General features: G+C 38.9%; 2 protein-coding genes across 8 annotated transcripts; one reads left to right on the top strand and one right to left on the bottom strand.

The window, feature by feature from the left end:
• Positions 1–127: 127 nt before the first annotated feature.
• Positions 128–10,562, top strand: LOC148736722 (adhesion G protein-coupled receptor L4-like). Of its 2 annotated transcripts, none has more exons than XM_088747076.1 (16): positions 128–278; positions 703–874; positions 1,758–1,871; positions 2,538–2,622; positions 2,952–3,045; positions 3,703–3,752; positions 3,921–4,041; positions 4,673–4,767; positions 5,206–5,308; positions 5,585–5,735; positions 6,211–6,259; positions 6,525–6,591; positions 7,112–7,194; positions 7,390–7,510; positions 7,989–8,030; positions 9,371–10,562. In XM_088747076.1, the coding sequence occupies exons 2-16, from the start codon at positions 775–777 to the stop codon at positions 9,491–9,493; spliced, it is 1,398 nt and encodes a 465-aa protein (XP_088603202.1). In that variant the 5' UTR covers positions 128–278; positions 703–774; the 3' UTR covers positions 9,494–10,562. The 2 variants fall into 2 exon arrangements, with proteins under 2 accessions (XP_088603202.1, XP_088603201.1); XM_088747075.1 differs by having other exon boundaries at positions 6,178–6,259.
• LOC148736721 (skeletal aspartic acid-rich protein 2-like) lies at positions 10,456–24,777 on the bottom strand. 6 transcript variants are annotated; one of them, XM_088747082.1, is made up of 6 exons: positions 16,739–16,994; positions 15,443–15,502; positions 15,161–15,238; positions 13,291–13,712; positions 12,153–12,377; positions 10,456–11,827 (listed from the first exon to the last, which is right to left on the bottom strand). In XM_088747082.1, the coding sequence occupies exons 3-6, from the start codon at positions 15,201–15,203 to the stop codon at positions 11,531–11,533; spliced, it is 987 nt and encodes a 328-aa protein (XP_088603208.1). In that variant the 5' UTR covers positions 15,204–15,238; positions 15,443–15,502; positions 16,739–16,994; the 3' UTR covers positions 10,456–11,530. The 6 variants fall into 6 exon arrangements, with proteins under 6 accessions (XP_088603208.1, XP_088603207.1, XP_088603209.1 ...); XM_088747081.1 differs by having other exon boundaries at positions 15,161–15,502; XM_088747083.1 differs by lacking the exon at positions 15,443–15,502.
• Between the last annotated feature and the right edge of the window lie 501 nt (positions 24,778–25,278).

Here is a 25,278-nt window from a genome sequence, read left to right as displayed (position 1 = left end):
AAAGTACATCTAAATACATATATAACAACTGCACGGGTCCAAACTAGATAGCCTATGTTGCATTGCGACGACAGTTTCAAATCAGTAACAGACTGTATAGCCGACTGCCAGATAGATCTGGTAGATTGACTCAGCGATTGACCTACTTGACTGTTTCACTGATTTATTGATTGACTGACTGATCCATTGATTTATTGATTTGTTTCGTTTAGGAAAAGAGGTTTCGTATTCTGAGATTTTACAGAAGTCTTAACCTGACAAAGCGTAACGCCCTGAAGGTAGAGTTCTTTAACAGTGCTATCGTTTCTGAAGCATTGAAGGTGTGAAAACTGAACGGAATTATGTTGTAGCCAATGGGAAACAATCCATTTGACACAAAACAGAGATACATTTCCTTAAGATTGTTTTAGTAATGGGACTATGCGCTGGCAAGTTCACTCAATATAACGAAGGCCACAAGACATTAGAGAACTCAAACATAACAAAAACAACAAGTGTGCAGGCCATGCAGGGTATCTGGAGATTTCGACCATTGAAAATTCTTCCCTCCCACTCTCGGTAAGTTTTCCCCGTCGAGTATTGAGAGTTCGCTTCCACCTTTACAGTTCAATGGCTAAATTATTTACACTGGTGAGGATAATATTATAGTCTTGCTTTCCCTAGCTATCCTACCATTTACTTTCCTCCGATTTTCATAATCAGGACGCAGTATCCGCGCTTGAGAATGAAACTATCTTTCGCGCTGGGGGAGGTAACCGAATTAAGGGGGATGTGATGTTCACCACACTGGTATTTGAGGACTTTCTATGTAGACTGGCTCTATCACATTTGAACGGTACAACTACCAATTTCTCCTTCTTCAGAAATAATTCAGGTAGGTCTTGCATGTAACTTAAGATATTCTTGTGAAGATTAATTAAGTATTTACAAACGCGAACTGTAAGGTGCAAATGATCATGATGAGATGTCGTGGATTCTGAATGAATGATTGAAATGGAAACAAGTAAAATAACCAAAAGCGCAAAAATAAATAATCCTGCGTGGTCAAGGAGTGCGGCCGCTGAGTTCTTTATCTTCTATCTTTTTTTGTCTTTGGTTTTTATTTGTTATTATCATTATTATAATGGCAGTACAAACGTCTGGATGCCCAGAGTAAAGATTAAAAGCTTAGGCTGGGCGGCAAGCCGTAACCAGCCACAGCATCGAATAAAACTTATGACAACAATTACGCAATAATTTACGCGAAAAAAAGAAAAACCAGCACACCAACACAAAAAAAAAGAAAAAACCTGATTAAAAATGACTTCATAAGAGTGTCATAAAATATATAAATAGATAAATTAAATCCTGAGAGTTTCGTCTTAATTACTAATCCTAAGAGTTCGTCTTAATTACAAAATAAAACTGTTCATAAGTTGTTAATATTGTTATTATTATTGTTATTATTTTTATCATTATTATTTTATTATTATTATTATTATTATTATTATTATCATTGTTGTTGTTGTTGTGTGCGTGTGTGTGTGTGTCTTTGTTTTCTTTATCATTCTCATTGTTTTATTATTGGGGCATAACAATTGCCAGGGAGTGTTTCTTGATAATCATCACTTAATGCTAAAGCAAGACCCATCGCGCTCAAATAAACTTATTTGATGAGTTGCAGGGCTTGAAACTCCTTTATCGGGCTTTACACCACCTTACAAACACGTGGAAATGAGTAATATTGAAAATACATGGCCTTTTTTTCTAATTCGTAGCCGTAGATTATCTTGCCAGTCGCACATTCAAGCACAGTGGCAATCAGTTTCGTTGTGCTGATCTTGGAAATGAAAACTTCATGGAAATTCCATCAGAAAATGTCCACGAGAAAGGTGGGTATTCTAAGAAGTAAGGACTGATAGTTTCGAAAGAAACTGTTTGGGGCTGCGTCGGTGGGAGTAACGAAATAATTTGGATATATCAACAAAGTTGAAATGGTAAATTGGCCACCGTAATGATTACAAAAGCTGACGTTTTGAGCGTTAGCCCTTCGTCGGAGCGAAGGGCTCCGACGAAGGGCTAACGCTCGAAACGTCAGCTTTTGTAATCATTACGGTGGCCAATTTACCATTTCAACTTTGTTGATATATCCAAATTCTAAGAAGTACATTTAATCTCAAGAAGAAATTTCTGAACCCCTGATCTAATATTAGAATTGATTGTATATTTAGTAGACAGGCTTTCTAGTAATATCATAAGAGATAAATCAATAGATGGTGGTTAAAAACAAAAAAACAAACAAAAACAAAGAAAAAAAAAAAAGAGACATATCTTTGAAGTTGAGATGCAAAGACGTTTTGGATGAATTTATCCCAAATGTAAAATGACAGGAAGCAAAGAAAACATCCTCGATTATCATGGGGGCGGATACTAACATTAAGTTCTTCCCAGGAAGGGACTTGGGCTGTATCCAAGACTCGGGCACAGACTTTTCCGATGACAAACTCCCGCCTGGCGAATAAAATATGTATCTTTTCGTTCGAATTACCTCCATATAGGGTCAGTGGTTGTAGCAGTTATGTATAAAAATCTCTCCGAGATCTTCATACCGGACATCAACGTCAATGGAGCCAAGAAAACCAGGTTTGCATGTTTAGCGTTAGCTTGTGTATTTCCTCGTACTTTATTAAACTCGCATCTTCCTCCAATGTTTCGAGAAGATGAAATTGGCTAATTTCAGTGCGAGACCGCATTTAAAAGAAAACAAAGGAAAAACATCCTTAACGTGCATAGCTAAGATGATGTATCCAAACCTACCTCATGGCTCTAAATTAATAGGCTTCCTCCAAAACTAAGGTCCAGAACTAGAGGTGAGTAAAAATATCCAATTGAACAAGAGATTTTGATGGAGACTATAAACTTGTCCGTTTCCTTTTTTTGTTTTACTTCCCTTTTTATTATATTATTATCAGGAAGTTGAACACCATAATCATGTCCGTCGAAATATACCCTGAGCCTGATGAATTGGAGGAAAACATTACCTTGGTTTTTAAAAACATAAAAAAGGTATCCTCGTCACCTCTTGTACCTAATTTAGTCTTTTGTTTTTTCCATCGCACCTTGCAACTTATGTTTAAGTAAGGAGGCATCAGGAGCTTTTTCGGGGACGCCAAATTGTCTTCGTCTTCAATATTAAAAGCTTTTTTTCTTGAATTTCCTGAGATTATTGGTTCAAGTGGGTGAATCGAATTAATCAAAGGTATAAATTAATGACAATGACGATGGTAATAACGATCGCGATGATCAGTGATCTTAGGGTCTACTTTTAATGAATGTGGCATTTCAGTAAATTTGTCCTTTTTTTGTATTCTCGTATCTGTAATATTTGAGGGGGGAAGTTTCTATAACATGGGGTGCCGCGTTGGCGTGCAGTATAGTAAGATAATGAACTGTCTGTCAAGTGAGTTTATAATGCGAATTGGCCAATGTAGAGCGATTAAAAGCTGATGCGTCGAGCGTAAAGCGTTCGTCAGAACTCTGATGAAGGGCCGACGCTCGAAACATCAGCCTTATAATGTCTCTGTGCAGGCGAATTTCCCTTATCAACTCTCTCGATAAAACTTCTTTATCTAGTAATTTTTGAGCTTGTTTCTAAAAGTTCAGTTTTCAAACTTAGCATTGTCCATAAACTGTTCTTAACTAGTTCTCTTGCAATACTTTCAGGCAAGTGGAGATATAAGAGAGTGTGTATTCTGGGACATGTTTGGAGATGGGTAAGCCTCACAAGTGTTCCGACGAAACCTCTTTTCTTGCAAAACTCTACGAGATGTCTTTCCATTTCTTTGACACCTATTGTGTAGGTCATGTAGCAAGCTGAATAAGATTTTATAGCCTGGAACTACAGTCGACCACTTGAGAAGTTTCTTTTGTTTCTCATACAGCCCTGAGGGTTGGTCATCGCAAGGATGTTTCACCAGAATCTTGAGCGAATCCCAAACGGAATGCAAGTGTAATCACTTAACACACTTTGCTGTTCTGATGGATTTTACCAACGATGAAGAGGTAAGCGTTGCACGGAATACAAAAGCAACACCTAAATTCATAGTTTTATTTGGTGTATAAGTTGCCCAGCACGTATCGTGAACACTTTAAATTTCAGGCGTCCCACACAACAAAGCATTTCCAAAAAACTCCAGTTATAGTGCGTGAGCTTAAAGAAGAACTTTGACAATAATGTTACTAAAGTAGTAAGACCTCAGAGAACAAAACTGGAAATTGAGTCTAGTCCTCCTAGGCCTGAAAGCGACTTCCGCTGGAAACATAAAGCACCAGGTGTACTTTTATTTCGTTTAGGCAACTAATTGTACACTTGACGCAGAAATTCGGCCTATATGAAGCGATTACAAAACAATTGGTTGGGATTACTATGGCCAGAATCAAAGACTGCACCAAAAAATTAAAATTTGTTGGATTGGGTGCGCACAAATCCCGTAGCCCAAAGGCGGCCAGTTTCATTTACTATATCTCTCTCCTAAATGGAGGTTCACATGACGCCCTGATTCCTATGAACATGCAACATCTATTGAAACAGTTTATTTTAAGGTGCCCTTGAGGTTCAGAAAGTAAGCTTTAGGTATTAGCATTAAATACGTAGCAATCTTCGGCCTTTTAAATAAATGTTATTGAATTTAAGGGAGATGACAGAATACTGACAGTTCTTACACATGTGGGGATGGCTTTATCGCTGACTGGAGTTTCTATAACAATCATCAGCTACATTTTGCTCACGTAAGTCCCATTATTAGTTGAAATCTTCGACAAGTTAGCATGAAGGAAGTGCTCTCTATAGCATGAAGGAAGTGGTCTCTTTGATCTTGTCGATATCGTCTTATAGTCCAGGTGAGATTAGAGAATAGGCCTTAGAGATGAGCTACGTGTTGACAACCTGAGAAAACCTGGGGTGAGGATTACACTGGCGGAGGTTTCAGACTTTTTTCTGGCAAAGTAATGCCTAATATAAAACAAATAAGCTTACAAATGTTATATAGAAAATCAGCTGCAACATGTGAAAGAATCAGAGAAAGGGTTAAAAGCGAGAGTCATTTGAAGAATATTGGATTAATGAAAACGGTTAGGGCGGTAATGTTTCTCTTTCTTCACTTCCTTAGCTGAATTTTGGTCATTATATTTTGGTTTGCAAATTTTTGTTTATTTGGGCCTCTATAGAGACAGACATGCACCATTGTCCCATATTCGAGTAGGGCTCACATCTTGCATTGGAGCGGGACATATTGTCTTCCTTGCTGGAGTTGATGCCACAGGAAACAAGGTGAGAGGTTGGGACAAATTAATTTACAACCTCCTCGTTGACTTTCATTTTTCTTCGATTTTTTTATGTTATATTGTTTTTTGTTTTTTTTTTCTGGGTTCCTATAAAGGTTTGTTTTTGTAGTTGGTGTTGTAGTTGTTGTTGTTTTTCTTTTTTTTTTTCAGTGTGTGTCTATTGTTCTTTAACCTGTGTATATATGTTTCTGTTTCCTTTTACATTTCCCGATAACTTTTTGCTTACCCAATACATCAGCCAACCGATGATAATCTCTTGCAGGCTGTCTGTGTTGCGGTAGCAGCTCTCATGCAGTATTGCCTGATGGCAGCATTCTGCTGGATGCTGGTCGAGGGCATTTATATCTACTTATTTGTTGTCAAGGTGTACAACATAAGTGATAAAATCCGTCTCTATCATGGCCTTTGTTGGGGTAAGGAAAACTACTTGTTAAGATGCGATAAAAGCTGAAGTCATTATACACGAGGGTAGTAAAGTAAATTGAATTTAATAAAGCAACTATAAACGAGAAAAAATTATTTGCTGGTGCAATGCACAACATGTCAATCCTCAAATTCTGATTGGCTTTTGACACTCACCAGTCGGGATTTCATAACGAAAACAGAGCCACGCAGTCAGAAATTAATGTTTTGTGGCCAGACAGGGGTGGGAAGCAAGCATATAAAGACTACCTTGAATATTGTTTTCACGTCAAGTGGAGAAGTACAATCGCCTTGATCTTTTTCTATTCCCCAAAGCCGTTTGTTAGATAACATAGCCCGTAATTTGATAGTTATCGCTGTCCTCTTTGATATAACCCCGTAAATGATCATTTTAAGCAATTTCTCTTTTAGTTATTGTGGCTTTTGTTCCAGGACTTCCTACGATAATAGTTGCTGCATCTCTAGGTATTGTTGCAGGAAAAGACGGAATCGAGAATTTTGTCAATGATCAGTAGTAAGTTTGAAAGTTTACCTATTTTATCTTCTGAAAGCATCACTGTAGATACATAAGTGAATAATGTTTCGACCACCTGAAGAGGTAAACCTAGGGAAAGGGAAATGAGTTCTCTCAATGCATTATATCGAAACTGCGTCGTCTATCTTGATTTTCGCTGAAAAGATTGAAAATCTGGCCTATCGTACTTTTAAATTTTTACTTTATCCCTCGTTTAACTAATATATTAATTTTTAATCTTTTATTTCCCTTTTTTAACTCCAAGCTGCTGGATATCTTCAAGAAACAAAATAATCTGGATATTTGTTTCCTTTGTTGGGCTAATCGAACTTGTATGTGGTGACATTACCTGTTTTAATAATACAACTCAACTTGAACCTATTTAAATTATTCTATTATCATATGTTCTATTTAAGTTATTCTGAGTTAAGTTATTTTTTATTTTTCCCTTTGGTCTAAGGCAAGCACCTTGCCTCTGCCAAAAATAAATATATTTGATAGAAGACAATGACGGGGCAGACAGGGAACATCCATTTTCCCATCCATTCCACTACAATCATTATAAAAGGTTTTCAGAAAGGACTCCACATCCACAAAGGGATGTAAAGGCGAACGGCTTTGGAATTTAGGCTACGTGACCGTTTTTTCAGAATCTTCTCTTGTTAATTTCAATTACTCTCAAGCTGCAAACTTTTTTTACTGAAAGCCTTGTCTAGCGGGATCAATATTACTCTTAGCTGCCGCCCGCATTTTCCTCCCCTGTACTCTTTTCACTTTCTCATATTTCGCACCATTAGAGATGTACAAGTCAGTAAAGTTAGCCAACATTTCGTCTTGTCTTTGTTTGTAAAGACTAACATAGTAATCCTTGGGCGAGTCATCAAGGAAATTACCACAATCCAACAAGTGAAAGAAAACCAGACTGAACAGATCAGGTGAGATGATTATCTTTTTTTTTTTCTATGTACCACACCCCACCTCTGTTCCCAGCAAAGTGCACAACACTTGTCACATAGTGTTCTGGCTCTCTTTCGAGTTTTGTAGCTCTGTTGTAGAAAATCTGCGCGCGAAATCCGACGGTCCGAGGGTCGATTTCTCGAGGAAAATTGTATTTTTCTCTATCTTTATAGGGTCGGTCTCCGATCATGCGTGGTGTTGACTCCATTGCTAGGAGTCACTTGGCTGATTGGTTTCCTGTCGCCAATGCACATTGCTTTTTCCTACATGTTTGTCATCCTCAACTCTACTCAGGTAAAATGCAAAGTTTACTAAGGTTTGATCTTCGAGAGGGAGGTAAGGGTGTCTTCAACACAAGATGATAATCATCGAAGGTTCGAAAGTAATTCTCAATAAGCAAGTATAACCCGGATTAGCTTTTAAGGTCAGAACCCTTTTTGAATTAATCTCACCCTTAAGCCCAAAGAGAAGGTTAGTAGAGAGAAGTAGTGAAAATCTTATCACGGGGGCTTGTTTCTAAAACTACAGATCAAGTGAAAATTTCCATGTACAAAGAAGTCTGTGCATGCGACCGGAAAAGAACGATTGATTTGAAGATAAGTACCTTACTGGTACCTGTAGTTGTTGCGACACAGACCTTCGACCACAGTTAAAAAGGAGGTTAATGCTTCTTTGTCGCTTCCATAATCTAAAAGTTCTCTTTTTTTTCATTCTCATTTATCTGGTCATTAGCTTATCTATTTTTTATTCCATAATACCTTTCTTTTTCTAGGGCTTCTCGATTTTCTTCTTTCACTGCTTGAGAAATAGTGAGGTATGCACAATATACATATTTTCAACAGGAAGAAATATTTGTCAGCGAAAGGAAACCTTTGAAAAATAATAGTTTTACGCTTATTGTACGTAAATTATAGATACACTTGGGAGGTTTGGAGAGCACGAGAGAGGCGTAAGAGTTGCTCAAGGTGCTAGAAGCATGAACCAATTCTTTTAAAACACAGTGGACACAATTTGTGCTTGAGGAAAGTTTAATTATTATTGCGTCAGGTTTACCAGATTATCGCGGTCGACCCGAGAACTATGCATATAAGGCAAGGCAAAAACCACCAAAAAATATTTCGCGGCCAAATCTTTATTGAAAGAATTGTAGTTTGCTGATAAGATGCTAAATTCCAAAGGAATTCTTGCATGTACGAGACCGCGTGATAGAATCAGCATGCTTGAAGCGTTTACTAGAATTCATGGCCAGAAAATTGAGTTGGTTTGTGATGAAAATTCTAGCATTGTGCCATTTCAAAATTAAAATCCCCTTTTGAACAAAACTTTTAAGCTTTTAGACATATCAACATTTAAAAAGAATATCCACAATCTGAAAAACTTACGATTTTCTCGCGTTTACGAGACCCGCGTGGTTGATTCACCATATTTGTTTTCTTGTTTACTAGAATTTACGACCAGAAAAACGCGAGGCTTGGAGTAAATTATGAAAATTGTTAAACCAAAATATTCTATTGAACAGTACTTTTGGGATATTTTGACACTTTAAGATAATATCTACTGTTCTAAAGAATTTTCTCCAACGTCGCAAAGCCTCACTTAGAGTCAGAAAGATTACTTTGTTCCTTCCAAGTCATAATTCGCATCGCGTTTGGGAATTAAGTGTCAATAACTCTTTGGCTCCCAGAAGTGATCAACATGTAACTTCTCTCTATAATATCCATACACGATCCGGCAAATAGGTAATGAGAATCCCCAAACTTATCAGGAAGAAGTTGTTACCCTGATTGAACACCAAATTGTTCTAACCAATTTACAAGGAAACGTGTAGCAGCTAGAGGGGAGAATTAACAATCAGATCTTGGGAGTTTAAGGGCGAACTTCAACGCTAGTTTCGTCGCTGGAAAGCTTCACTCTCACTTTTTTTTTTTACAAATAAGTGTTTTTTAACTCAGGGTTGAACGGAAAAGCAATATATTGAAAGGTTTGAGACCTCGCGGCTAAATTTCAGAGACGGGAACTTGCTATGAATGAACATGTCATGGCTGCCCGGCCGGCCGTCCATACAGAGGGATTTTTTTTCATATTTGCTCTTTAGGAATGAGGGAGGACTTGCTCCCTTGAAATGTTATAATTTATCTGATATTCCTCACTTAGATAAGAGAACGTTTCAAAAGAAGACTTCACAGAGTCTATCTACGGGCAGAAAATCCACCTATGACTGAGATAAGAGGAGACGATACAATCAGAGTTGAGTCTGAACCAAATCCGTCAGACTGATGATCAATGATCTTGCACATCCACAGTGGTTGCTGAACTTTTAATCAAAACTATAACGCAATTCACTATCGTATGATAGCGGCTCGATGTAAAACAGTGATAATAGAGTGTAAACATTATGTTTGTAGTCGGTCAGTGTGACAGGATGGATTGCAATGGGAACTTGAGGGTCACTGCTGTTGCTGAGAAGTTTTTAGCCAAGTTAGCTTTTAACTCTTCTTAAGAATTGGTTCATGCTTTAGCGTGCACTATCGAGTTATGGAGCACGCGGGAAGTTTGAAGAGCACGAAAGAAGCGTAAGAGTTGCCCGAGGCAATAGCCGAGGGCATTTCTAGCTTTTTGAGTGCTCTCCAAACTTCCCACGTGTTCCATAACTCGATAGTAGACAGCTGAAAGCATGAACCAATTGTTTTAGAACATAGCCGGTGGAATTGTGCATCAAATTCGACGCGAAAAACGGACAACAATATCAGTTGAAGTGAATCGTGACGGTGCTGATACGAAGTCTCCTTTTCCGTTGTCTTTCTCTTTTTCTGCTTCATTTAAGAACTCTAACCCAAAGGAAAAGGTGGAAACATTGTCTTCGTTTTCGATCTAGTAGGCCGAGTTTCTATTTGTATCCATCATTGTCGCGAAAAATATTATTTTTTCTTGCGCTAACAGTGGCCGCTCGCGTAAAAAAAAAAGTTCTGGCGAAGCGATTTGCTGACGCTGTCAGCGTGCACTATCGGTATTTTGAGCACGCTTACGTATATTGAATTTGATTGCGCGGTTCTGCTAGCTATGTTCTAATATTTATTAAGGTCCTTGGTTCGTGATATGTTACGACATTTATACTACTCTCTAATTAGGAAGTCAAGATTTATTTCTAAGAATGAGATTTCGGAAAAGCCCTCGAGTTTTCAAGGATATGTAAATCTTAGTATATGAAAACAGCCATTAAGCATTTAATTACAATAATATTTGGTGCAAGTGATTTTATTGGGTAAAACAAATATAATAACAATTCCATTAAGCTGTTGCACTTTGAAAAAGATAATAAAAACGTTACGCAAGCATGCAGGTGCAACTTTTGGGTGTTCATCGTTATTTTCATAAACACAATGCTTATGCAAATAGTCTTAAAGAGGAAATAAACAGCATGTTCGGGAAGCGAAGGGGGGCCCAAGAAAACGAGGAAAGACTGGAAACAACACTTAGGCAGCGCAGTAGCCCCACCATCTTTGTTTCTTCTCCCGCTGCCTTTTAAAATCACACACCACAATTGGCGGTAATTTCACAATCTGATCGGCCAATTATCGGTTGTCAATAAGAGTACAGACAATGGCTGCACGCGTCAACATGTCACGCAACTTGCCATGCACTGAAAGAATCGTTTTATTTGGCGTCGATATTGTGGTAAAAACAAATCGACAGGGGTTCATTGCGGTTTTGCGGACTCACCTGGCTGCGCCTCGTGAGTCTACATTTTGACCACTGTGATGACGAAGAGTTTTGTCCATAAGAGTACAGACCATGCCGAAAACACTGTTGATTTGTTAAATATCTTTTAACATCAGTATTACTGGCGATGGGGATTTTTTAATATAGGCAAATGGAAACAGATTGCGACAAGAGGGAGGGAGAGGTAGTACTTTTCAAACTATCCCAGCGCCAACTTTAAGTTTGGTTTTGAAATATTCTGCTACAAATCAAATAATTTTGGTTTATAACAAGTTGGTGTATTTTGTACAGGAAACCTCAAAAGTTATGAAAACTTTTTCGAATGGCGGTAGCAATGATTAGGGTTTTCAAAGTGGTTTCTAAGATAACCACGCTTTTGGGCTTGAATATAGCTCAAGGTAGGCTATAAAAAATGGAATATACTTCGCAAAGAGGTATACATGTACGATCAATGCATCGAGTGTCATTAGGAGGCACTTTCCCAGTGATAAGTTGAGTATCCCCTCCCCACCCCCCTCCACACCCCCTCCCCGCACATCAGATTAAAGCAGCGTGTATAAATTCTCAAAAGCCTAATGAAAAATCTTTTAGTCCTCAGTTTAACGTGAATATGGCTGCCAGTACCACAAAAAGCAGCAGGAGATTCAGCTGAAGAGAAACCGCGTCGTCTTTGTTGTCTTTGTTGTCTTTGTCGTTTTTGTCGTCTTTGTTGTCTACGTTTTCATCGTCTTCCTCAATTGTATCCCCCAATGTCACCCCTGGGTCAACTTCAATGGTTTTGCTGAACTGATCGGCGGGTACTCGGAAAACAAGTCTATGCTTGTTGCCAGTCGTCTCGAGCTTTGGGTAATCACTGCTGCTAAAGTTGGCAAATTTTCCATTTATTTTGCACTAGGAAAAAAAAATTAAAAGAGAAAAAAAGGGATATTAAATTTGTCGTAAGTTAAAAATAATAAAAAAGGTAGACCTTCCAGTGGCAGAATGTATTGTGCGAACGCTCTCCAGGAGGTGGTTTTTTAAATTGAATTAACTAGAACACGACAAAGAGAAAACAACAAAAGCAACCCGAGAAACTGAAACGTTCTGCTGATCACCGACCAGCGACTCATGGAATTTTTTCTATTGTTTTTCAATTTCATCCCACTCGGGTTGTTAGGCAGGTAAGCGGCTACAGAAAGTGTGGTATTTTGCATAAATATTCGCTTTAGAGTCATACCTTACTGGCAGCTGACATTTCGTCATCGTCCTTAGCTCCACTGCCAAAGCGGAAATGCTTGCCGCATTTACCCCCTTTCCGGCATGGCATATTTCGAGGAAGTTTCTTGGAGTTACCATCACTGCCTTTGATATCAATGTCTTTACTTGGTTTTTGACCTTTTCTTCCTTTGACAACAAGTCCCAGTTCGATTTCCTTCGCCTCACTCGAAGTATAGTTTTCAAGCTAAAGAAAACCTTATTATTTTAGTAAATTGAAGTAAGAAATAGTTTGAGACTGCCACTGCGAGGATCTCTTTCGTACATTTCTTAAAAGCCGCAGCGCCCATATAAAATTTTTATATATTCTTACTCATTGATTCGTCATTTCACGGGTTTAATACGAACCAGCATAATGACCAGCTCCCTGTTAGCTTGCTCGCTAAATTGGTAGAGCACTGAACAGGTATCGCATAGGTCATGGGTTCAAGTCCCGTACAGGCCTAATTTTTTTTTCAGGCCTAACCTAAAATACTGCTTAAGGTACTCTTCATTACTGCGAGGTTCTGTCGTACAGCTCGAGACTACGTTGAACTTTTCTTTCATTCATTCTGTGATTGTCTCGCGCCACCTTTTCAGCGAATGAAATTCAAATTTCAGCATATCTGTGGTGGGGTGGATGCTATTGCTAGAAGATGTTGAAACCAAATCCAAGGCAAAAATTCAAACCTAGTTTTGATATTTTCTCTATCAGAGCAACTGTCTCTCTAGGGAAACTGATACAACGTAACTAAACACAAAAAGGGAAATTCCTTTCAAAGCTAGAAGACTGATAAAACTGATTACGTTTTGGATGAGGTTTATCTGTGGAACAGCCTAGCCGATAGTTTACGTTTTCCTACGCAAGAATCAATTCCCTTTTTGCGTATCTATTTCAAAAAAAATTTCTCTGACAGACTTCTGTACCCGTTTATATTTGAAAATCTACTGCATTCGGGCTATACCAGCCGAGTATCCTTCATTTATCACATGCAGCACCATCTCAAAATTAACAGTTCACGCTCGCGCTAAAATCTACACAATCATAGTTTCTATTCATAGAGATAACATTAAATCTAAAAGTTTAGTTTTTACATAATAAAAGAGAGATGAGGGTGCACCTTCACGAAGAATTTCAAGGAGCCATTTTTCATAGCTATTTCATCTTCGTCGAATTTAATTGTTCCGTTTTCGCAAATGACGTACAGGTCAACGTACAGGTTCGCCTTTTGAGCCCTAAGGTTGGTTGTGAGCGAGAGTTTCATCGCCTTCAGACCCTGCAATACGGCAGATTTGTTCAAAGTGCCCACGGTGAAATCTTGAGCTTTAAAGTTGCCAACGGACCGACCGCCTTTGATCTCCCTGCCATTCGCCCCATATTGCTTCATGTCATCCAACTCTACGGTGAAGGCACTGGCGAAACTCGTGTTATTTCGACAACGACGAAACAGAACCTTTCCAGACCTGCCAAGAACTTTAACACACATGCCGCCACATGTTGTACCGTTGAAATCGTTTGCTAGAGCCAACAAAATGTTGGCAGCTGAGGAAAAAATGAAAATCAATAAATTTATAATTATTCAAACTTACAGTGCGATATAACACCCCGTTGACAGCGAGTTGATTTCAAGACAAAACGTCGTGGTATCATTCCAGTTCGCATGGCGATTTTTTGTTTTGAGCCCATTATGTCAAATTTGCACTTTGTTTTTAACATTGTCTGCAATCTATAAAAGCAGTGTGATGTGGAAATCGCAGAATCGACTTTTTAAAATTACATGCCCATATCTTGCATGCAAACTCTACAGAGGCTCCCCAAACGTAGGGAAAGGTTTTTTAAAATGCTTTCATATTTCCTGTGAAAATTGATTGGGAAGATTTTTATACTGAGCTCAACACCCTTTGGGGTGAAAGGAGGCACTGAGGGAGAAATTTTTTTATCAATTTTTACGCCTAAAGGATTAATCATTATAATTCCATTATGGCCCTCTTGCATCGGTGATTTGCAATTTTACATAGTTTGAACTCCAGCTAGAAGGGAGAATTAACAATCCCATCTTAGGGATAAAGGGTTGACGTAAAACTAACTAAATATCACAACCACTGAAATGACGGAACCATTCAAAATTTTAAAGCAGTGATCATGCGAGTCATGTGAAGTGCAAAACAAACAGACGTTGTCATGGTGATGCAAAACATGTTTCTTGACTACTGAAAAATTCATTTTCTATTTGCGGTAAAATTAAAATACTTGCAGCAAATTTTATTCATTTGATTTTTAATTCTTAAATTCCAGTGAGTAAAAGAGTTTTTTTCTTATTGGGTTTATAACTGATTGAAATTATTTCGATTGTGATATTGACACAAATTCCTCTAGCCTCCAGAGCTTCTACCCAATCAACTGGAGAGGCCAAGTTGCACTCGGTCAAAGCAACGATGATTGCACGAAAGGGATGACCTCAAAGGCTTACAGAATGACATCTAATATCCAAGGATTTGAATCAAGAATAAACAAAAAACCTGGCCAAAATCAACGACTTCCATACCATTTTTGGGGTTAGAATTTTATCCATTGAAACCAGAAATTGTTAAACAATTGCTCTCCAGCAATTTGAAAATGGACACGAACACATTGTTGCTATGTACACCCTTTAACATAACCTGTTTTCACCATCACAATAAATCACACTGCAAACCGTATCGTTAATTTCACTTCTAGAACATGTGAATATTCTTCTCTCGTCCGCCATTTGACGAAAAAATATATTTGTTACTGCGTACTAGGTCTCACGCATTTATCAAAATAAGCCAATGCCACCAACTTCTTGTTGAAGTGAACAAGCACACGCACGTCACCTATATCAAATAGACCCCTTATTTCCAAAGAAATGTAACAGCGATTTTAAGGGAACAAGAATGTGTAGACCGAGGTGCAACCCTCTCCAATGATGAAGTATTCAGTCGATGGCTAGTTTCGAAAGCAAAACTCACCTGCAAAGGTAAGAAGAAACACACAGCTTACTTGCAAAGTCATGTTCTTGAAGTTTTTCTTGCTTCAAGGAAATGTTCCTTTCCGAAAAAAGGACGCCTTACCTCAGTATAGATCATAAAAAATTGAAAATCATCGTGGCACTTCCACGAATCAAATCAATAAACCGAAAAACTTCTCGGATGATCGCTAATTTGCAACTGAAAGTAGGTGCACCACGGACTTGGCTCAATATTCAAAAGCTACGGAAGTAGTTCATTCTGCCCGCGATCTTTGAAGCATACCTTTAACCCTACCCTATTTCACTTCACTGAATTCCTGCCCTGTTTTGGTTCATTGATAGACTAGACAGAAAAATGAAATGTTAATAGAAAAATAAAATTAGTTTCTGATCGCGAGAAAATACCAGAATTTATGAGTAAGGTTTAAAAATGTTGCGTGACATGGCTAGTACTTGAACAAATCACGTCCACGCAAACATTTTGGGTCTTCGACAAGCGACCACTCAATGCAGGGTGACAGCTTAATACGGTGCCGTTTAACAGGTTCTACTGCACTCCGATTCCCAGTGCAGAATAAGGAAAGATAATCGAGATTGTAATGCTGCTTCTTAGCAATTTTTGCCCCAAAATTTCATCAGCAATTCTCCTTACAGTCCTCTATGCAATTCTTATGATGTAATTTTGGAGAATTTGGTATTAGATCAACTGATTATCCCTTAATTGATATTTTCTTTTTTCGTCATTTGTCTGCTTGATATTGCATTGAAAAAACAAAACTCGACACAAGAATACCTGCTCTGCAGGCTAGGCTGCAGGAGCTTCTACTCCAATCAACAGGAGAGGCTAAGTTACACTCGGTCCGAAGCAACGATGATTGCACGACAGTGATAACCTCAAAGGCTTACATGCAAATGACACCTAATATCACAGAATTGATTCAAGGATAAACAAAAACCTGGCCAAAATCAACGACGTCCGTACTATTTTTGGGGGAAGAGTTTTATCCTTTGGTAACAGACGTTGTTGAATAAATGCTCCCCAGCAATTTGAAAATAGACACGAACGCAATGTTGCTATATACACCCTGTAACATAACTTGTTATTATCATCATAATAAATCGCAATGCTAACCGTATCGTAGACTTGCTTACAAGTCGCGCTTTTGAGCGCGTAGCGCGACAGTGAGCGCGAAGCGCGAGCGAGCCGAGCCGAGCCGAGCGAGCGAAAGCGGGTCCTACCACAGCAGAACAGAAAACCAAGCGAACGACTTTGAGAAAGTCTAACCGTATCGTTAATTTCACTTCTATAACATGTGAATATTCTTCTTTCGTTCGCCAATTTGAGAAAAAAGTCTGTTTGTTTACTGCATGCTATGTCTCCTTCATTTATCAAATTAAGCCAATGCTAACAGACTACTTGTTGAATTGAACAAACACATCACCCATAACAAATAGACTGTCTCCTAAATTCCAAAGAAATGTGACAGCGAAGGGAACAAGAATGTGTAAACCGAGATGTAACCCTCTCCAATGATGATGAAGTCCTCAGTCGATGGCTAGTTTCGAAAGCAAAACTTACCTGCAAAGGCAAGAAGAAACACGCAACTTGCTCGCAGAGTCATGTTCTTGAACTTTTTCTTGCCTCAAGGGAATGTTCTTTTCCCAGAAAAGGACGTGTTATAGATCATATAAAAATTAAAAAATAATCGTGACGCTGCTAAACTTCTCGAATGGTTGCTAATTTGCATCTGAAAGTAGGCGGACCACGGCTGATTGGGTCAAGGTTTCGTAAATATTCAAAAGAGACGGATTGAGTTAATTCTGCCCTATTTCACTTAACTGAATTCCTGTCCTGTTTTGGCTCATTGATAGACAATGCCAGAATTTCAATGCGCAAGGTTTAAAAATGTTGCGCGACATGGCTACGTACTTGAACAAATCACGTACACGCAAACATTTTCGGTTCTTTGACAGGCGATCACTTAACTGATAGGGTGACAGCTTAATACGTTGCCGGTTAACAGGTTCCACTGCACTCCGTTTCACAATGCAGAGTAAAGAAAGATAATCGAAATTGTAAGGCTGCTTCTTAACCGTTTCGCCTCCCCCCCTCCCCAGATCTCGTCAGCAATTCTCCTTACCGTCCTTTATCCAATTCTTATGATGTAATTTTGGAGAGTTTGCTATTAGATCAACTGATTATCCCTTAATTGATATTTTCTTTTTTTGTCATTTGTCTGCTTGATATTGTATTGATATTGTCAGGAGAAATGTTGTCTTTGTCGCTCGTGGGAGTTCAGAGTTACACTGAGCTCGAGAAGCTCAAGTAAACTTAAGTTTTTCGCCGATTTAGGGTCCTCAGTTTTGCACACAGCCATTGACCATATAAACGAACTTTGGTGCAAACGATTTATTAAGTTCAATAATCAAGTCAGACTGTAGAGTGTTACATACACATGACAATAATATTTTTTATCAACGTATTTCACTTCGAGACAGAGAAAGATTACACCTGTCACGCGATCATTGCTTCGTCATGGACACCTCACTTGTGCAAATAATCTTAAAGACAAACTATCTAAGGTTATCTAACATGCTGGCGTAGCGAAGAGGGTCGAGAAAGGGAGGAGAAACTGGACACAGGTCTCAGGCCCCCCAGCTAGCATCTCAATGATGATTCCGTATTTCTCGTAATTTTTCAAGTCGTGAGTAATTGTTTCAAAGTCTACAACCATGACCACTGTTTGTTATTTCGTGGTTTCATGGTTTCTGTATTCCCATCATAACCTCGCTAAAAGCCGCTACGTGTACGTATATGAATCAAACTAATTTTAATAATTTTAGAATCGAATATATTGATTCATTATTACGTGCAGTGAAAACGATTTTGAAAGAATTATGCCGCCTTTCTCCTTCTCTTTCAAATTTTCTTTTATGGACGGAAGGCCTCAGTACCAATGGTGTAGATAACTCAGCTTTTTCGGGAGTTTCACCCATCGCAATTAATGTTACTCAAATTCTACAAGCTGAATACTAAATTACCAAAGGTTCAAAACTAAAATTTGCACAAACTGAATGCCGGATAACTGAAATTACGTTTGCATCTAAATTTGAGCATCTTGGAAAGTATATCAATATTTAAATGAAGTACATATCTATAATTGGCGACGAAATTGTTGGCATATTGACCCGATTAACACCGTATTACTTCAGTCTTATCTCTTTTTCCCGTGTTAAGTTAATCTATTTGTCTCCTCCCCCCCCCCCCCCCCACCCTTGGAAAACGAAAAAAGAGTTTTATTGTGACTCGATGAATTTTTAGCCACATACGGGCGATATTGAATAAGGAAGGGGGAGTCCCGTCTATGATTTTGGGTGTAGTAGAAACAGGAGCGTTGCATGTATTCTACACATGACTGGTACTCTCCAGACATAATGTATCAACTAATTTTGAAGCTGATTGTAGATTTGTGGAAAGGAGTTATCTCGTATCACTAATACTGCAGTTACACTGAGCTCGTTATTGCAAGCAACATCTTAACAGACCTCATTCTCATAGTGATTTTACAGAAACCTGAATTTGGAAACGAGAAATTTCCTGGCTTTTATTGTTTTTTAAACAGCTCTAACGACTTATCGAAAAAAAAAGGAAGCTGCCGAAGAGGATAAACAAAGAAAAAAAACTTTTAGCTAAGACCAGGGTTTTACTGAAATTTGGAATGAAGGTATTTAAGAAACACAATCCGAGGAAAGGGAGAGAGGGAAAGAGTGGTACTCCATTCGTTTCTTATTATTAGCCATGCAGAACGTTCTATGTACCGCCGTTTAGTGTCTTTAGAATCAGTTTTGAAACATTCTGCCCTGCATGTAAGACCAGAAATCGAATTTTATGGTCTAGAACAAGGTGCTACATTTTGCAGAGGGAGCTTTAAAAATTAAATTAGGCGTTTCATAAAGAATGGGTAAGGGTTAGTCAACTCCCAAAATGCATCACGACCAGTTCTAAGAAATGCCTCCACTGTTATTTGCACGCACTCTCCCAAAAAGAAGCCGAATACCACTCCCCTCGTACCTATGCGTCCCTAGATCAGGTTAAAAGCGGCAAAATTTCTCAAAAGCTTATAACATACTAACTCTACTGTTCTCACTTGAAAGCGAAAACAGATGCCAGCATCACGAAAAACAACATCAGGTTGAGCTGAGCGGCAGTTACTGCATCACTGTCATCGCTGCCATCGCTGCCATCGCTGCCATCGCTGCCATCGCTGCCATCGCTGCCATCGCTGCCATCGCTGCCATCGCTGCCATCGCTGCCATCGCTGCCATCGCTGCCATCGCTGCCATCGCTGACATCGCTGCCATCGCTGTCAGTTTCATCCCCCAATGTCACTCCAGGATCGATTTCGATGCTTTCGGTGCCATTGCCGGGTACCCGGAAGACAATTCTATGCTTGCCACCATTCGACATGAGTTTTGGATAGTCGCTTTTGCTGAAGTTGGCAAGCCTACCATTGATTTTGCACTAACAGAACGGAAAAAAGGAAAAGGAACAAAATAAAAAATTAAATGAGACGTAGATCATGAAAAGACGCGCAAATTTCCAGCAGTAGAATGTATTCTGTGCATAAGCTCACCAGTAGGAGGTTTTCAGACTGTGCTAATCTAAAGCATGGCAAGAAATGAAAACAACGACAACAAATCTAATGCCGAAACTCGAAGGTATTGCTTATCAGTGACTGATAATTTCCCAACATCTTTCCACTTGGAGTTGTTGCGCAGTTCAACCGAGCGAAAGGCTGAATTGTTGCTTAATGATTTCGTTCAGAGTCCTACCTTACTGGCAACTGACATTTCATCATCGTCCTTAGCTCCACTGCCAAAGCGGAAACGCTTGCCGCATTTACCCACTTTCCGGCATGGTATGAGTTTCTGGCGTTTGTCACTCTCTTTGATGTCCTCGTCTTTACGTGGTCCTCGGTTTTTTCTTCCTTTGACAATGAGTCCCAACTCAATATCCTTCGCCTCACTCGAAGTATAGTTTTCAAGCTACAGGAAAACAATGAAATTTTGAACTTATTTGGTGAATTAAGTGAAAATGAGACAATATTTAATTCAATACCGAAATTATTTGTCTTTGCGCTGTTGTACCTTTAAAAGTTTGTTGTTCTTGTTGTTTTTTTTTTAGTTCTGTCTTGTTTTTGTTTTGTTTTTTTTACTTCACTTTGAGACTTTCTCGCTCCGCCGTCTCGGTGAGTCCGCTTCAAATTTTTTCACAAATCCACAGTAGGTGGACCCAGAACGTTTCTCGAAGGTGCTTGGCACCGTTCGGAGGTTAAAAGTCAAACTATTGACTTTCTCGATCCATTAGAGCACATCTGTCTTTAGCAACGTATATATGCCTAGATTAGCCTAACGAAAGATATCCTTTGCAAAGCTAAAGGTCGGCACACACGTGAGGACTAGTCCTTGCGACTAGTCCCAGCGACCAGTTTCATACGACTAGTCCCTTCGTGTGAACTACACATTTCTGTGGCCGCAGGGACCAAAATTAGGTCCCTGCGACTGGTCGCACGAATTCAAACTGGTTTGAATTCGTGCGACCAGTCGCAGGGACTTGTCGCATGAAACTAATGTTTGTCCCTTCGTGTGAACTGTTTGTGCGACCAGTCCCTGCGACTAAACGGTAAATAAGCCAATCACGAGTCAGTATATGATTTGTAAACATTGCAGTTTCTATGAATTTTCCCTGAATTCTAGATTTCTACAAGTGAAGAATAAAAAAACTATTTCTAGTTTTGTAAACATACACAGATGTCTTGGAGCCGTTTTGATGGAATTTTTTCCCTATTTGACTCCGTGTCTGTTAAAAATAACAAAAACAAAACAAAAACGGAACACGTAAAAGCATGAATAATCCGACTAAATAATTGTAGTTCATTTGCGTTGATGTTTAATAGTGCTACAATGAAAATTTACCAAATTTTCATTGTTTTCGTGTAACGCCCCAGACTGAGAAAAATCTTTTGCCTCCTAATTTTCTTTTGTTCTTGTGCAATTGAGTGCCCGCGTGTGAACGCCTTAAGGGACTAGTCCCTGCTAACGGTCCCCTCGTGTAAACCCTTCAAAGACTTGTCGCTGGGACTAGTCGCATGGACTTGTCGCAGGGACTAGTCCCCTCGTGTGTGCCGACCTTAAAGGACTAGCAGATCATTTACGTTTTTCCACGCTAGTATCAATTTCTTCATTGCAACTTTAACTCAACCTTTTCCCTGAAAGTGGCATAGTTCGGAAAAACAGACTATTGTTTGAAACTGAAGAAATAAATCTAGTCAAGTCAAATTAAAATAGACACGTCCTTCAAATCGTCTCATTCAGTACCATCCCGTAAGTTGATCACGCTCCTGCTAAGCCCTACGGGATTATAATGTCACAACATTACATGTAAAAGCTTAATTTTCAGGGAAAATAAGAGTGTACCCTCAAGTAGAATTTCAATGACCCACTTCTCAGTTCCATTTCATCATCACCGAATTTGATCGTTCCGTTTTGGCAAAGAATGTAGAGGTCCACGTGCAGGTATGACATGTGCCCTTCGAGATGTGCCTTGACGGAGAGCTTCACCGCCTTCAGATTTTGCAATGTGGCAGATTTATTTAAACTACCGTGGATGAAATCTCTAGTTTTAAAGGCGAACCGACGCCCTCCGATCTCACTGCCATTCGCCCTCAGTTGCTTGGCGTCATCCAGTTCTATGGTGAAGGCATCAGTGAAATTCTTGTTGTTACGACAACGACGAAACAGAACCTTTCCAGACCTTCGAAGAACTTTCATGCACATACCGCCACAGTTTTCCTTGTTGAAATCAGCCGAAAAAGCTGAGAAAAGATTGGCAGCTGTGAAGAGAAAAAAAAACAGTCATTGTCCTTCTTTTAAACTCAAACATCACCTCGGCCGGCGGTTTACAACGTGATTTTATATTTCGGTGGTGAGCTCTGCCAAAGATTTACTGTGCCAATATCAAGGGCGAATTTCTCAGCCCATTACAGCAATGTTTAGGTGGTTGCCGTCTTGAAAAGAAAATCGACCGAATCACTACACAGCCTTGTGATCAGCATGAAAAATTGTGGGAATGGGCGCAAATGTAGATGAATTTGGTCACCTGTCATAACAATGGGCAGGAATCTCCATCGCTGCAGCGGACACACTAGGGAATTTTCCCCAATCATAGTTGTTGGAGTATAAAATCAATCGCAATGTACATCACAATGAAAACTCTAGCTAACGCAGTCATTGAATTAAGGAAACTTCGACAGTCTGAAATAATTACTGACTCCATACCCCCATACCCGGTCCATTCAAAACCCACCCACCACCAGTTTCTTTCCTTGCAGCTTTCGTTCGAATTCTAATTTACTAATTTAGTCCATTTTCACTGCATTACGTTTTGCAGTGGGGAAGGACTAGAAAGGAACATAGGAACCATTCGTGCTAGTCCACCCTCCCACCCATCCCACCCCAGGGGAGGACATCCATCACACAGTAATCTCGTGTGTGGGAAATTTACGTCTCCTACCCCAACCCTGCAGAAGACGGTACCTCTATTTATTCGTCCCTATCCGAGAAGACTAGAATATCTAACCATTTCTTGATGTTATAGAAAGGTAGAAAATTCTTCTCAATTATTTTAAGACCCTGAGTGTTGGTCCGGCCGGGGCTCGAACCCTCGACTTCCCGCCCAACAGTCCGGCGCTCTATCCATTGAGCTCTTTAGTTCGAATTATTTCAACGATCGAACCACCGGTTTGCGATAGCCTAAATACGTTTTATAAAGAAATACCATAACGTAAAACTGAGACAAAAAAGATCTGAAAGAACTGAAAGAAATAAACCGCAAAGAATTTAAAATCAGTGATCAGGTAAGTTGTGTTTGGTGCAACAAACCGAAGTTGTTATGGTAAGGCAAAACATGTTTCTCTAGGGTTTTACTGCTTTTTTTAACAAAGGTTTGTTCAAGATCGCTGAAAGGGCTGCATGATAGATATTTCATGGAGAAACTGAAACGGTTGTCTTTTCGTATTTCGTATCAATTTATGTTGATGTCGCCATGTAACGTGTGGTAAATTAATGAATTTAAGATATTTGATGAATTTAAGATTTGTTCGAAACGCCAAATCCTTGTTTGAAAATATGTAAACTTGAATAACAATATTTACCAAGTAACAGCTTCTACATTGCAAAATCTGCAAACGAAAGCAATATTGAGACTTTCGTTGCTCCCATCGACGACTTCTAGCTGAGGCTGCCTTTTGATAGAGACTGAGAATTTAAGACCATGGAAATATATGACAGATCTGCATTATAGAAGACACTATGTGACCCCGTTTGCGATAGTAACGGTAATTTTTAATTCAACATTTGCCTCCAGCAAAAGGATCAAGCAAAATAAATATTTCTTTCAACAACGGGAAATGATAAACGTTCTCCCCTAAGTTATGAAAACCCGATGGATAAACGAAAATGATAGTAAGGTTACTTTCGAAACGGAAGTTTGACTTTGTCCGTACAGCGGGAAATAAAAATGGAAATTTACTTCAATTTTATTGTCACTTGCAATTAAAATGGTGGACACTGAAGATAATGGATTCCCTTTGTCTAACAATGTTTCCTGGCAAAAATAGAATACTTATCAGCAAATCTAGGTAGCTGCGATTTTCAGTTTTTAAAATCTTGAAAATCCGTTTGGAATACTGTTGATATTATTTATATCGTGATACTGCAATGACGGTCTATAAAGTTTCAACTCAACAAAAGGATAGACCAGATTAGTCACCTAAGTTTCGACCAAGGATGTTGCACTTTGTTAAACCAAAACTTGTTGAATCGAATTGCATCAAATTTTGCAAATGGGATCCGCAAAGATATGTAAAACCTCACAAAGATAACCGATGTCTTCCTTTTCTTTGTTTTAGAACATAGGAAGGAAATAGCTGATAAAAGAGAATATTGCTGTCTGTTTATATTGACTCGTATACATCGATATCGCGCAAAACAACAAATTTTAAACTTCTAAAATGCGAACTACTATATCAACAATAAATCTCAAAGCAAATTGTCTCATTGATCGAACGGTTTGAAAATGTAATTATTCTTTATTTGCTCTCCGTTAAAAGAAGAATTCGAGGTAAAATAACAGAACGGTGCTTCGTTTACCGCATGTAAAGACATCCTTTACTTAACATCCTTTACTGAAAGCTCCAATTACTTTGATGTGTTGAGTGGAACAGACAAAAACGCTTGAAATATGATTCAAAACTCTCATTCCCAGAGACTAGAATCAACAGTTTCGGGACTCCTATGAAAATTTAAAGAAATGTAAGCCCTCTGCGTTCTAAATATTGCTTCGGTCGATGAGCTAGATTCAAATTAAAACTTACTTGCAAAGGCGAGAAGAAAAAAGAAGCTTGTCCGAAGAGCCATGTTTCCTACGCTCTGCAAGCTTCCTGCACAAAGATGCCCGCCTTATACTGAGTAAGAGTAATAAATTTTAGTGATATTTCGCACAAACCAACGATGTAAAAGGAGCAGTGAATAATAGCTTATTTGCACCTGAAAGAAACGGGGCTGGCTTAAGTATCACCTGCCCTAGCAACGCTCCAACAAGCCTATTGTCTCACAGACAGGAGGGATAACAAATTAATCAGACCTTCACACCTGGCTAGAAAAAGGTATGATAATTCATGTGAACATACAAAAAAGGAAACATGACGAGCTAGAGCTAATCTGCAACTGAAAAGAAATTGTCATAGAAACTGTTTTCAACACAAAAACAGAATTGACACCTGCAAATCTGATGATTCGTGGTGGCTCGCTGTTTAGTAAGTATATTGGCTTCCATTCGAACGCTTTGTGAAAGGTAACTCTGCATTGATTTATTCTCAACGAACGTTGGGTTTGATTCCGTTCTAACAATAGATATTATGAGAGCATCGTGTATATTGAACCAATACAATAAACTGACTCAAGAAAAAAATCTACTCTTTTGTGGTTCTGTTTTCGCTAATCTGGGATACATTTATACGCTTGGATTTAAATTTAGCTGCATTCTTGATTCGAGCATGC

The sequence above is a fragment of the Stylophora pistillata genome, chromosome 2, assembly GCF_964205215.1.
Source record: "Stylophora pistillata chromosome 2, jaStyPist1.2, whole genome shotgun sequence".
NCBI classification, from domain to species: domain Eukaryota; kingdom Metazoa; phylum Cnidaria; class Anthozoa; order Scleractinia; family Pocilloporidae; genus Stylophora; species Stylophora pistillata.
The sequence above is the reverse complement of the archived record's forward strand: the minus strand, read 5'-3'. Positions and strand labels throughout refer to the sequence as shown.

Excerpts from the sequence above, each read along its gene's own strand:
- LOC148736722 (XM_088747075.1), top strand. The coding sequence starts at position 775 with ATGTTCACCACACTGGTATTTGAGGACTTTCTATGTAGACTGGCTCTA. Across the intron at positions 3,753-3,920 it reads TGGGACATGTTTGGAGATGG|CCCTGAGGGTTGGTCATCGC; the intron begins GTAAGCCTCACA and ends TTTCTCATACAG. Across the intron at positions 6,592-7,111 it reads TTGTTGGGCTAATCGAACTT|ACTAACATAGTAATCCTTGG; the intron begins GTATGTGGTGAC and ends TTGTTTGTAAAG.
- LOC148736721 (XM_088747079.1), bottom strand. The coding sequence starts at position 24,636 with ATGGCTCTTCGGACAAGCTTCTTTTTTCTTCTCGCCTTTGCAA. Across the intron at positions 20,206-21,636 it reads CATTGAAATTCTACTTGAGG|CTTGAAAACTATACTTCGAG; the intron begins GTACACTCTTAT and ends GTTTTCCTGTAG. Across the intron at positions 19,682-19,992 it reads AAATGTCAGTTGCCAGTAAG|TGCAAAATCAATGGTAGGCT; the intron begins GTAGGACTCTGA and ends CCGTTCTGTTAG.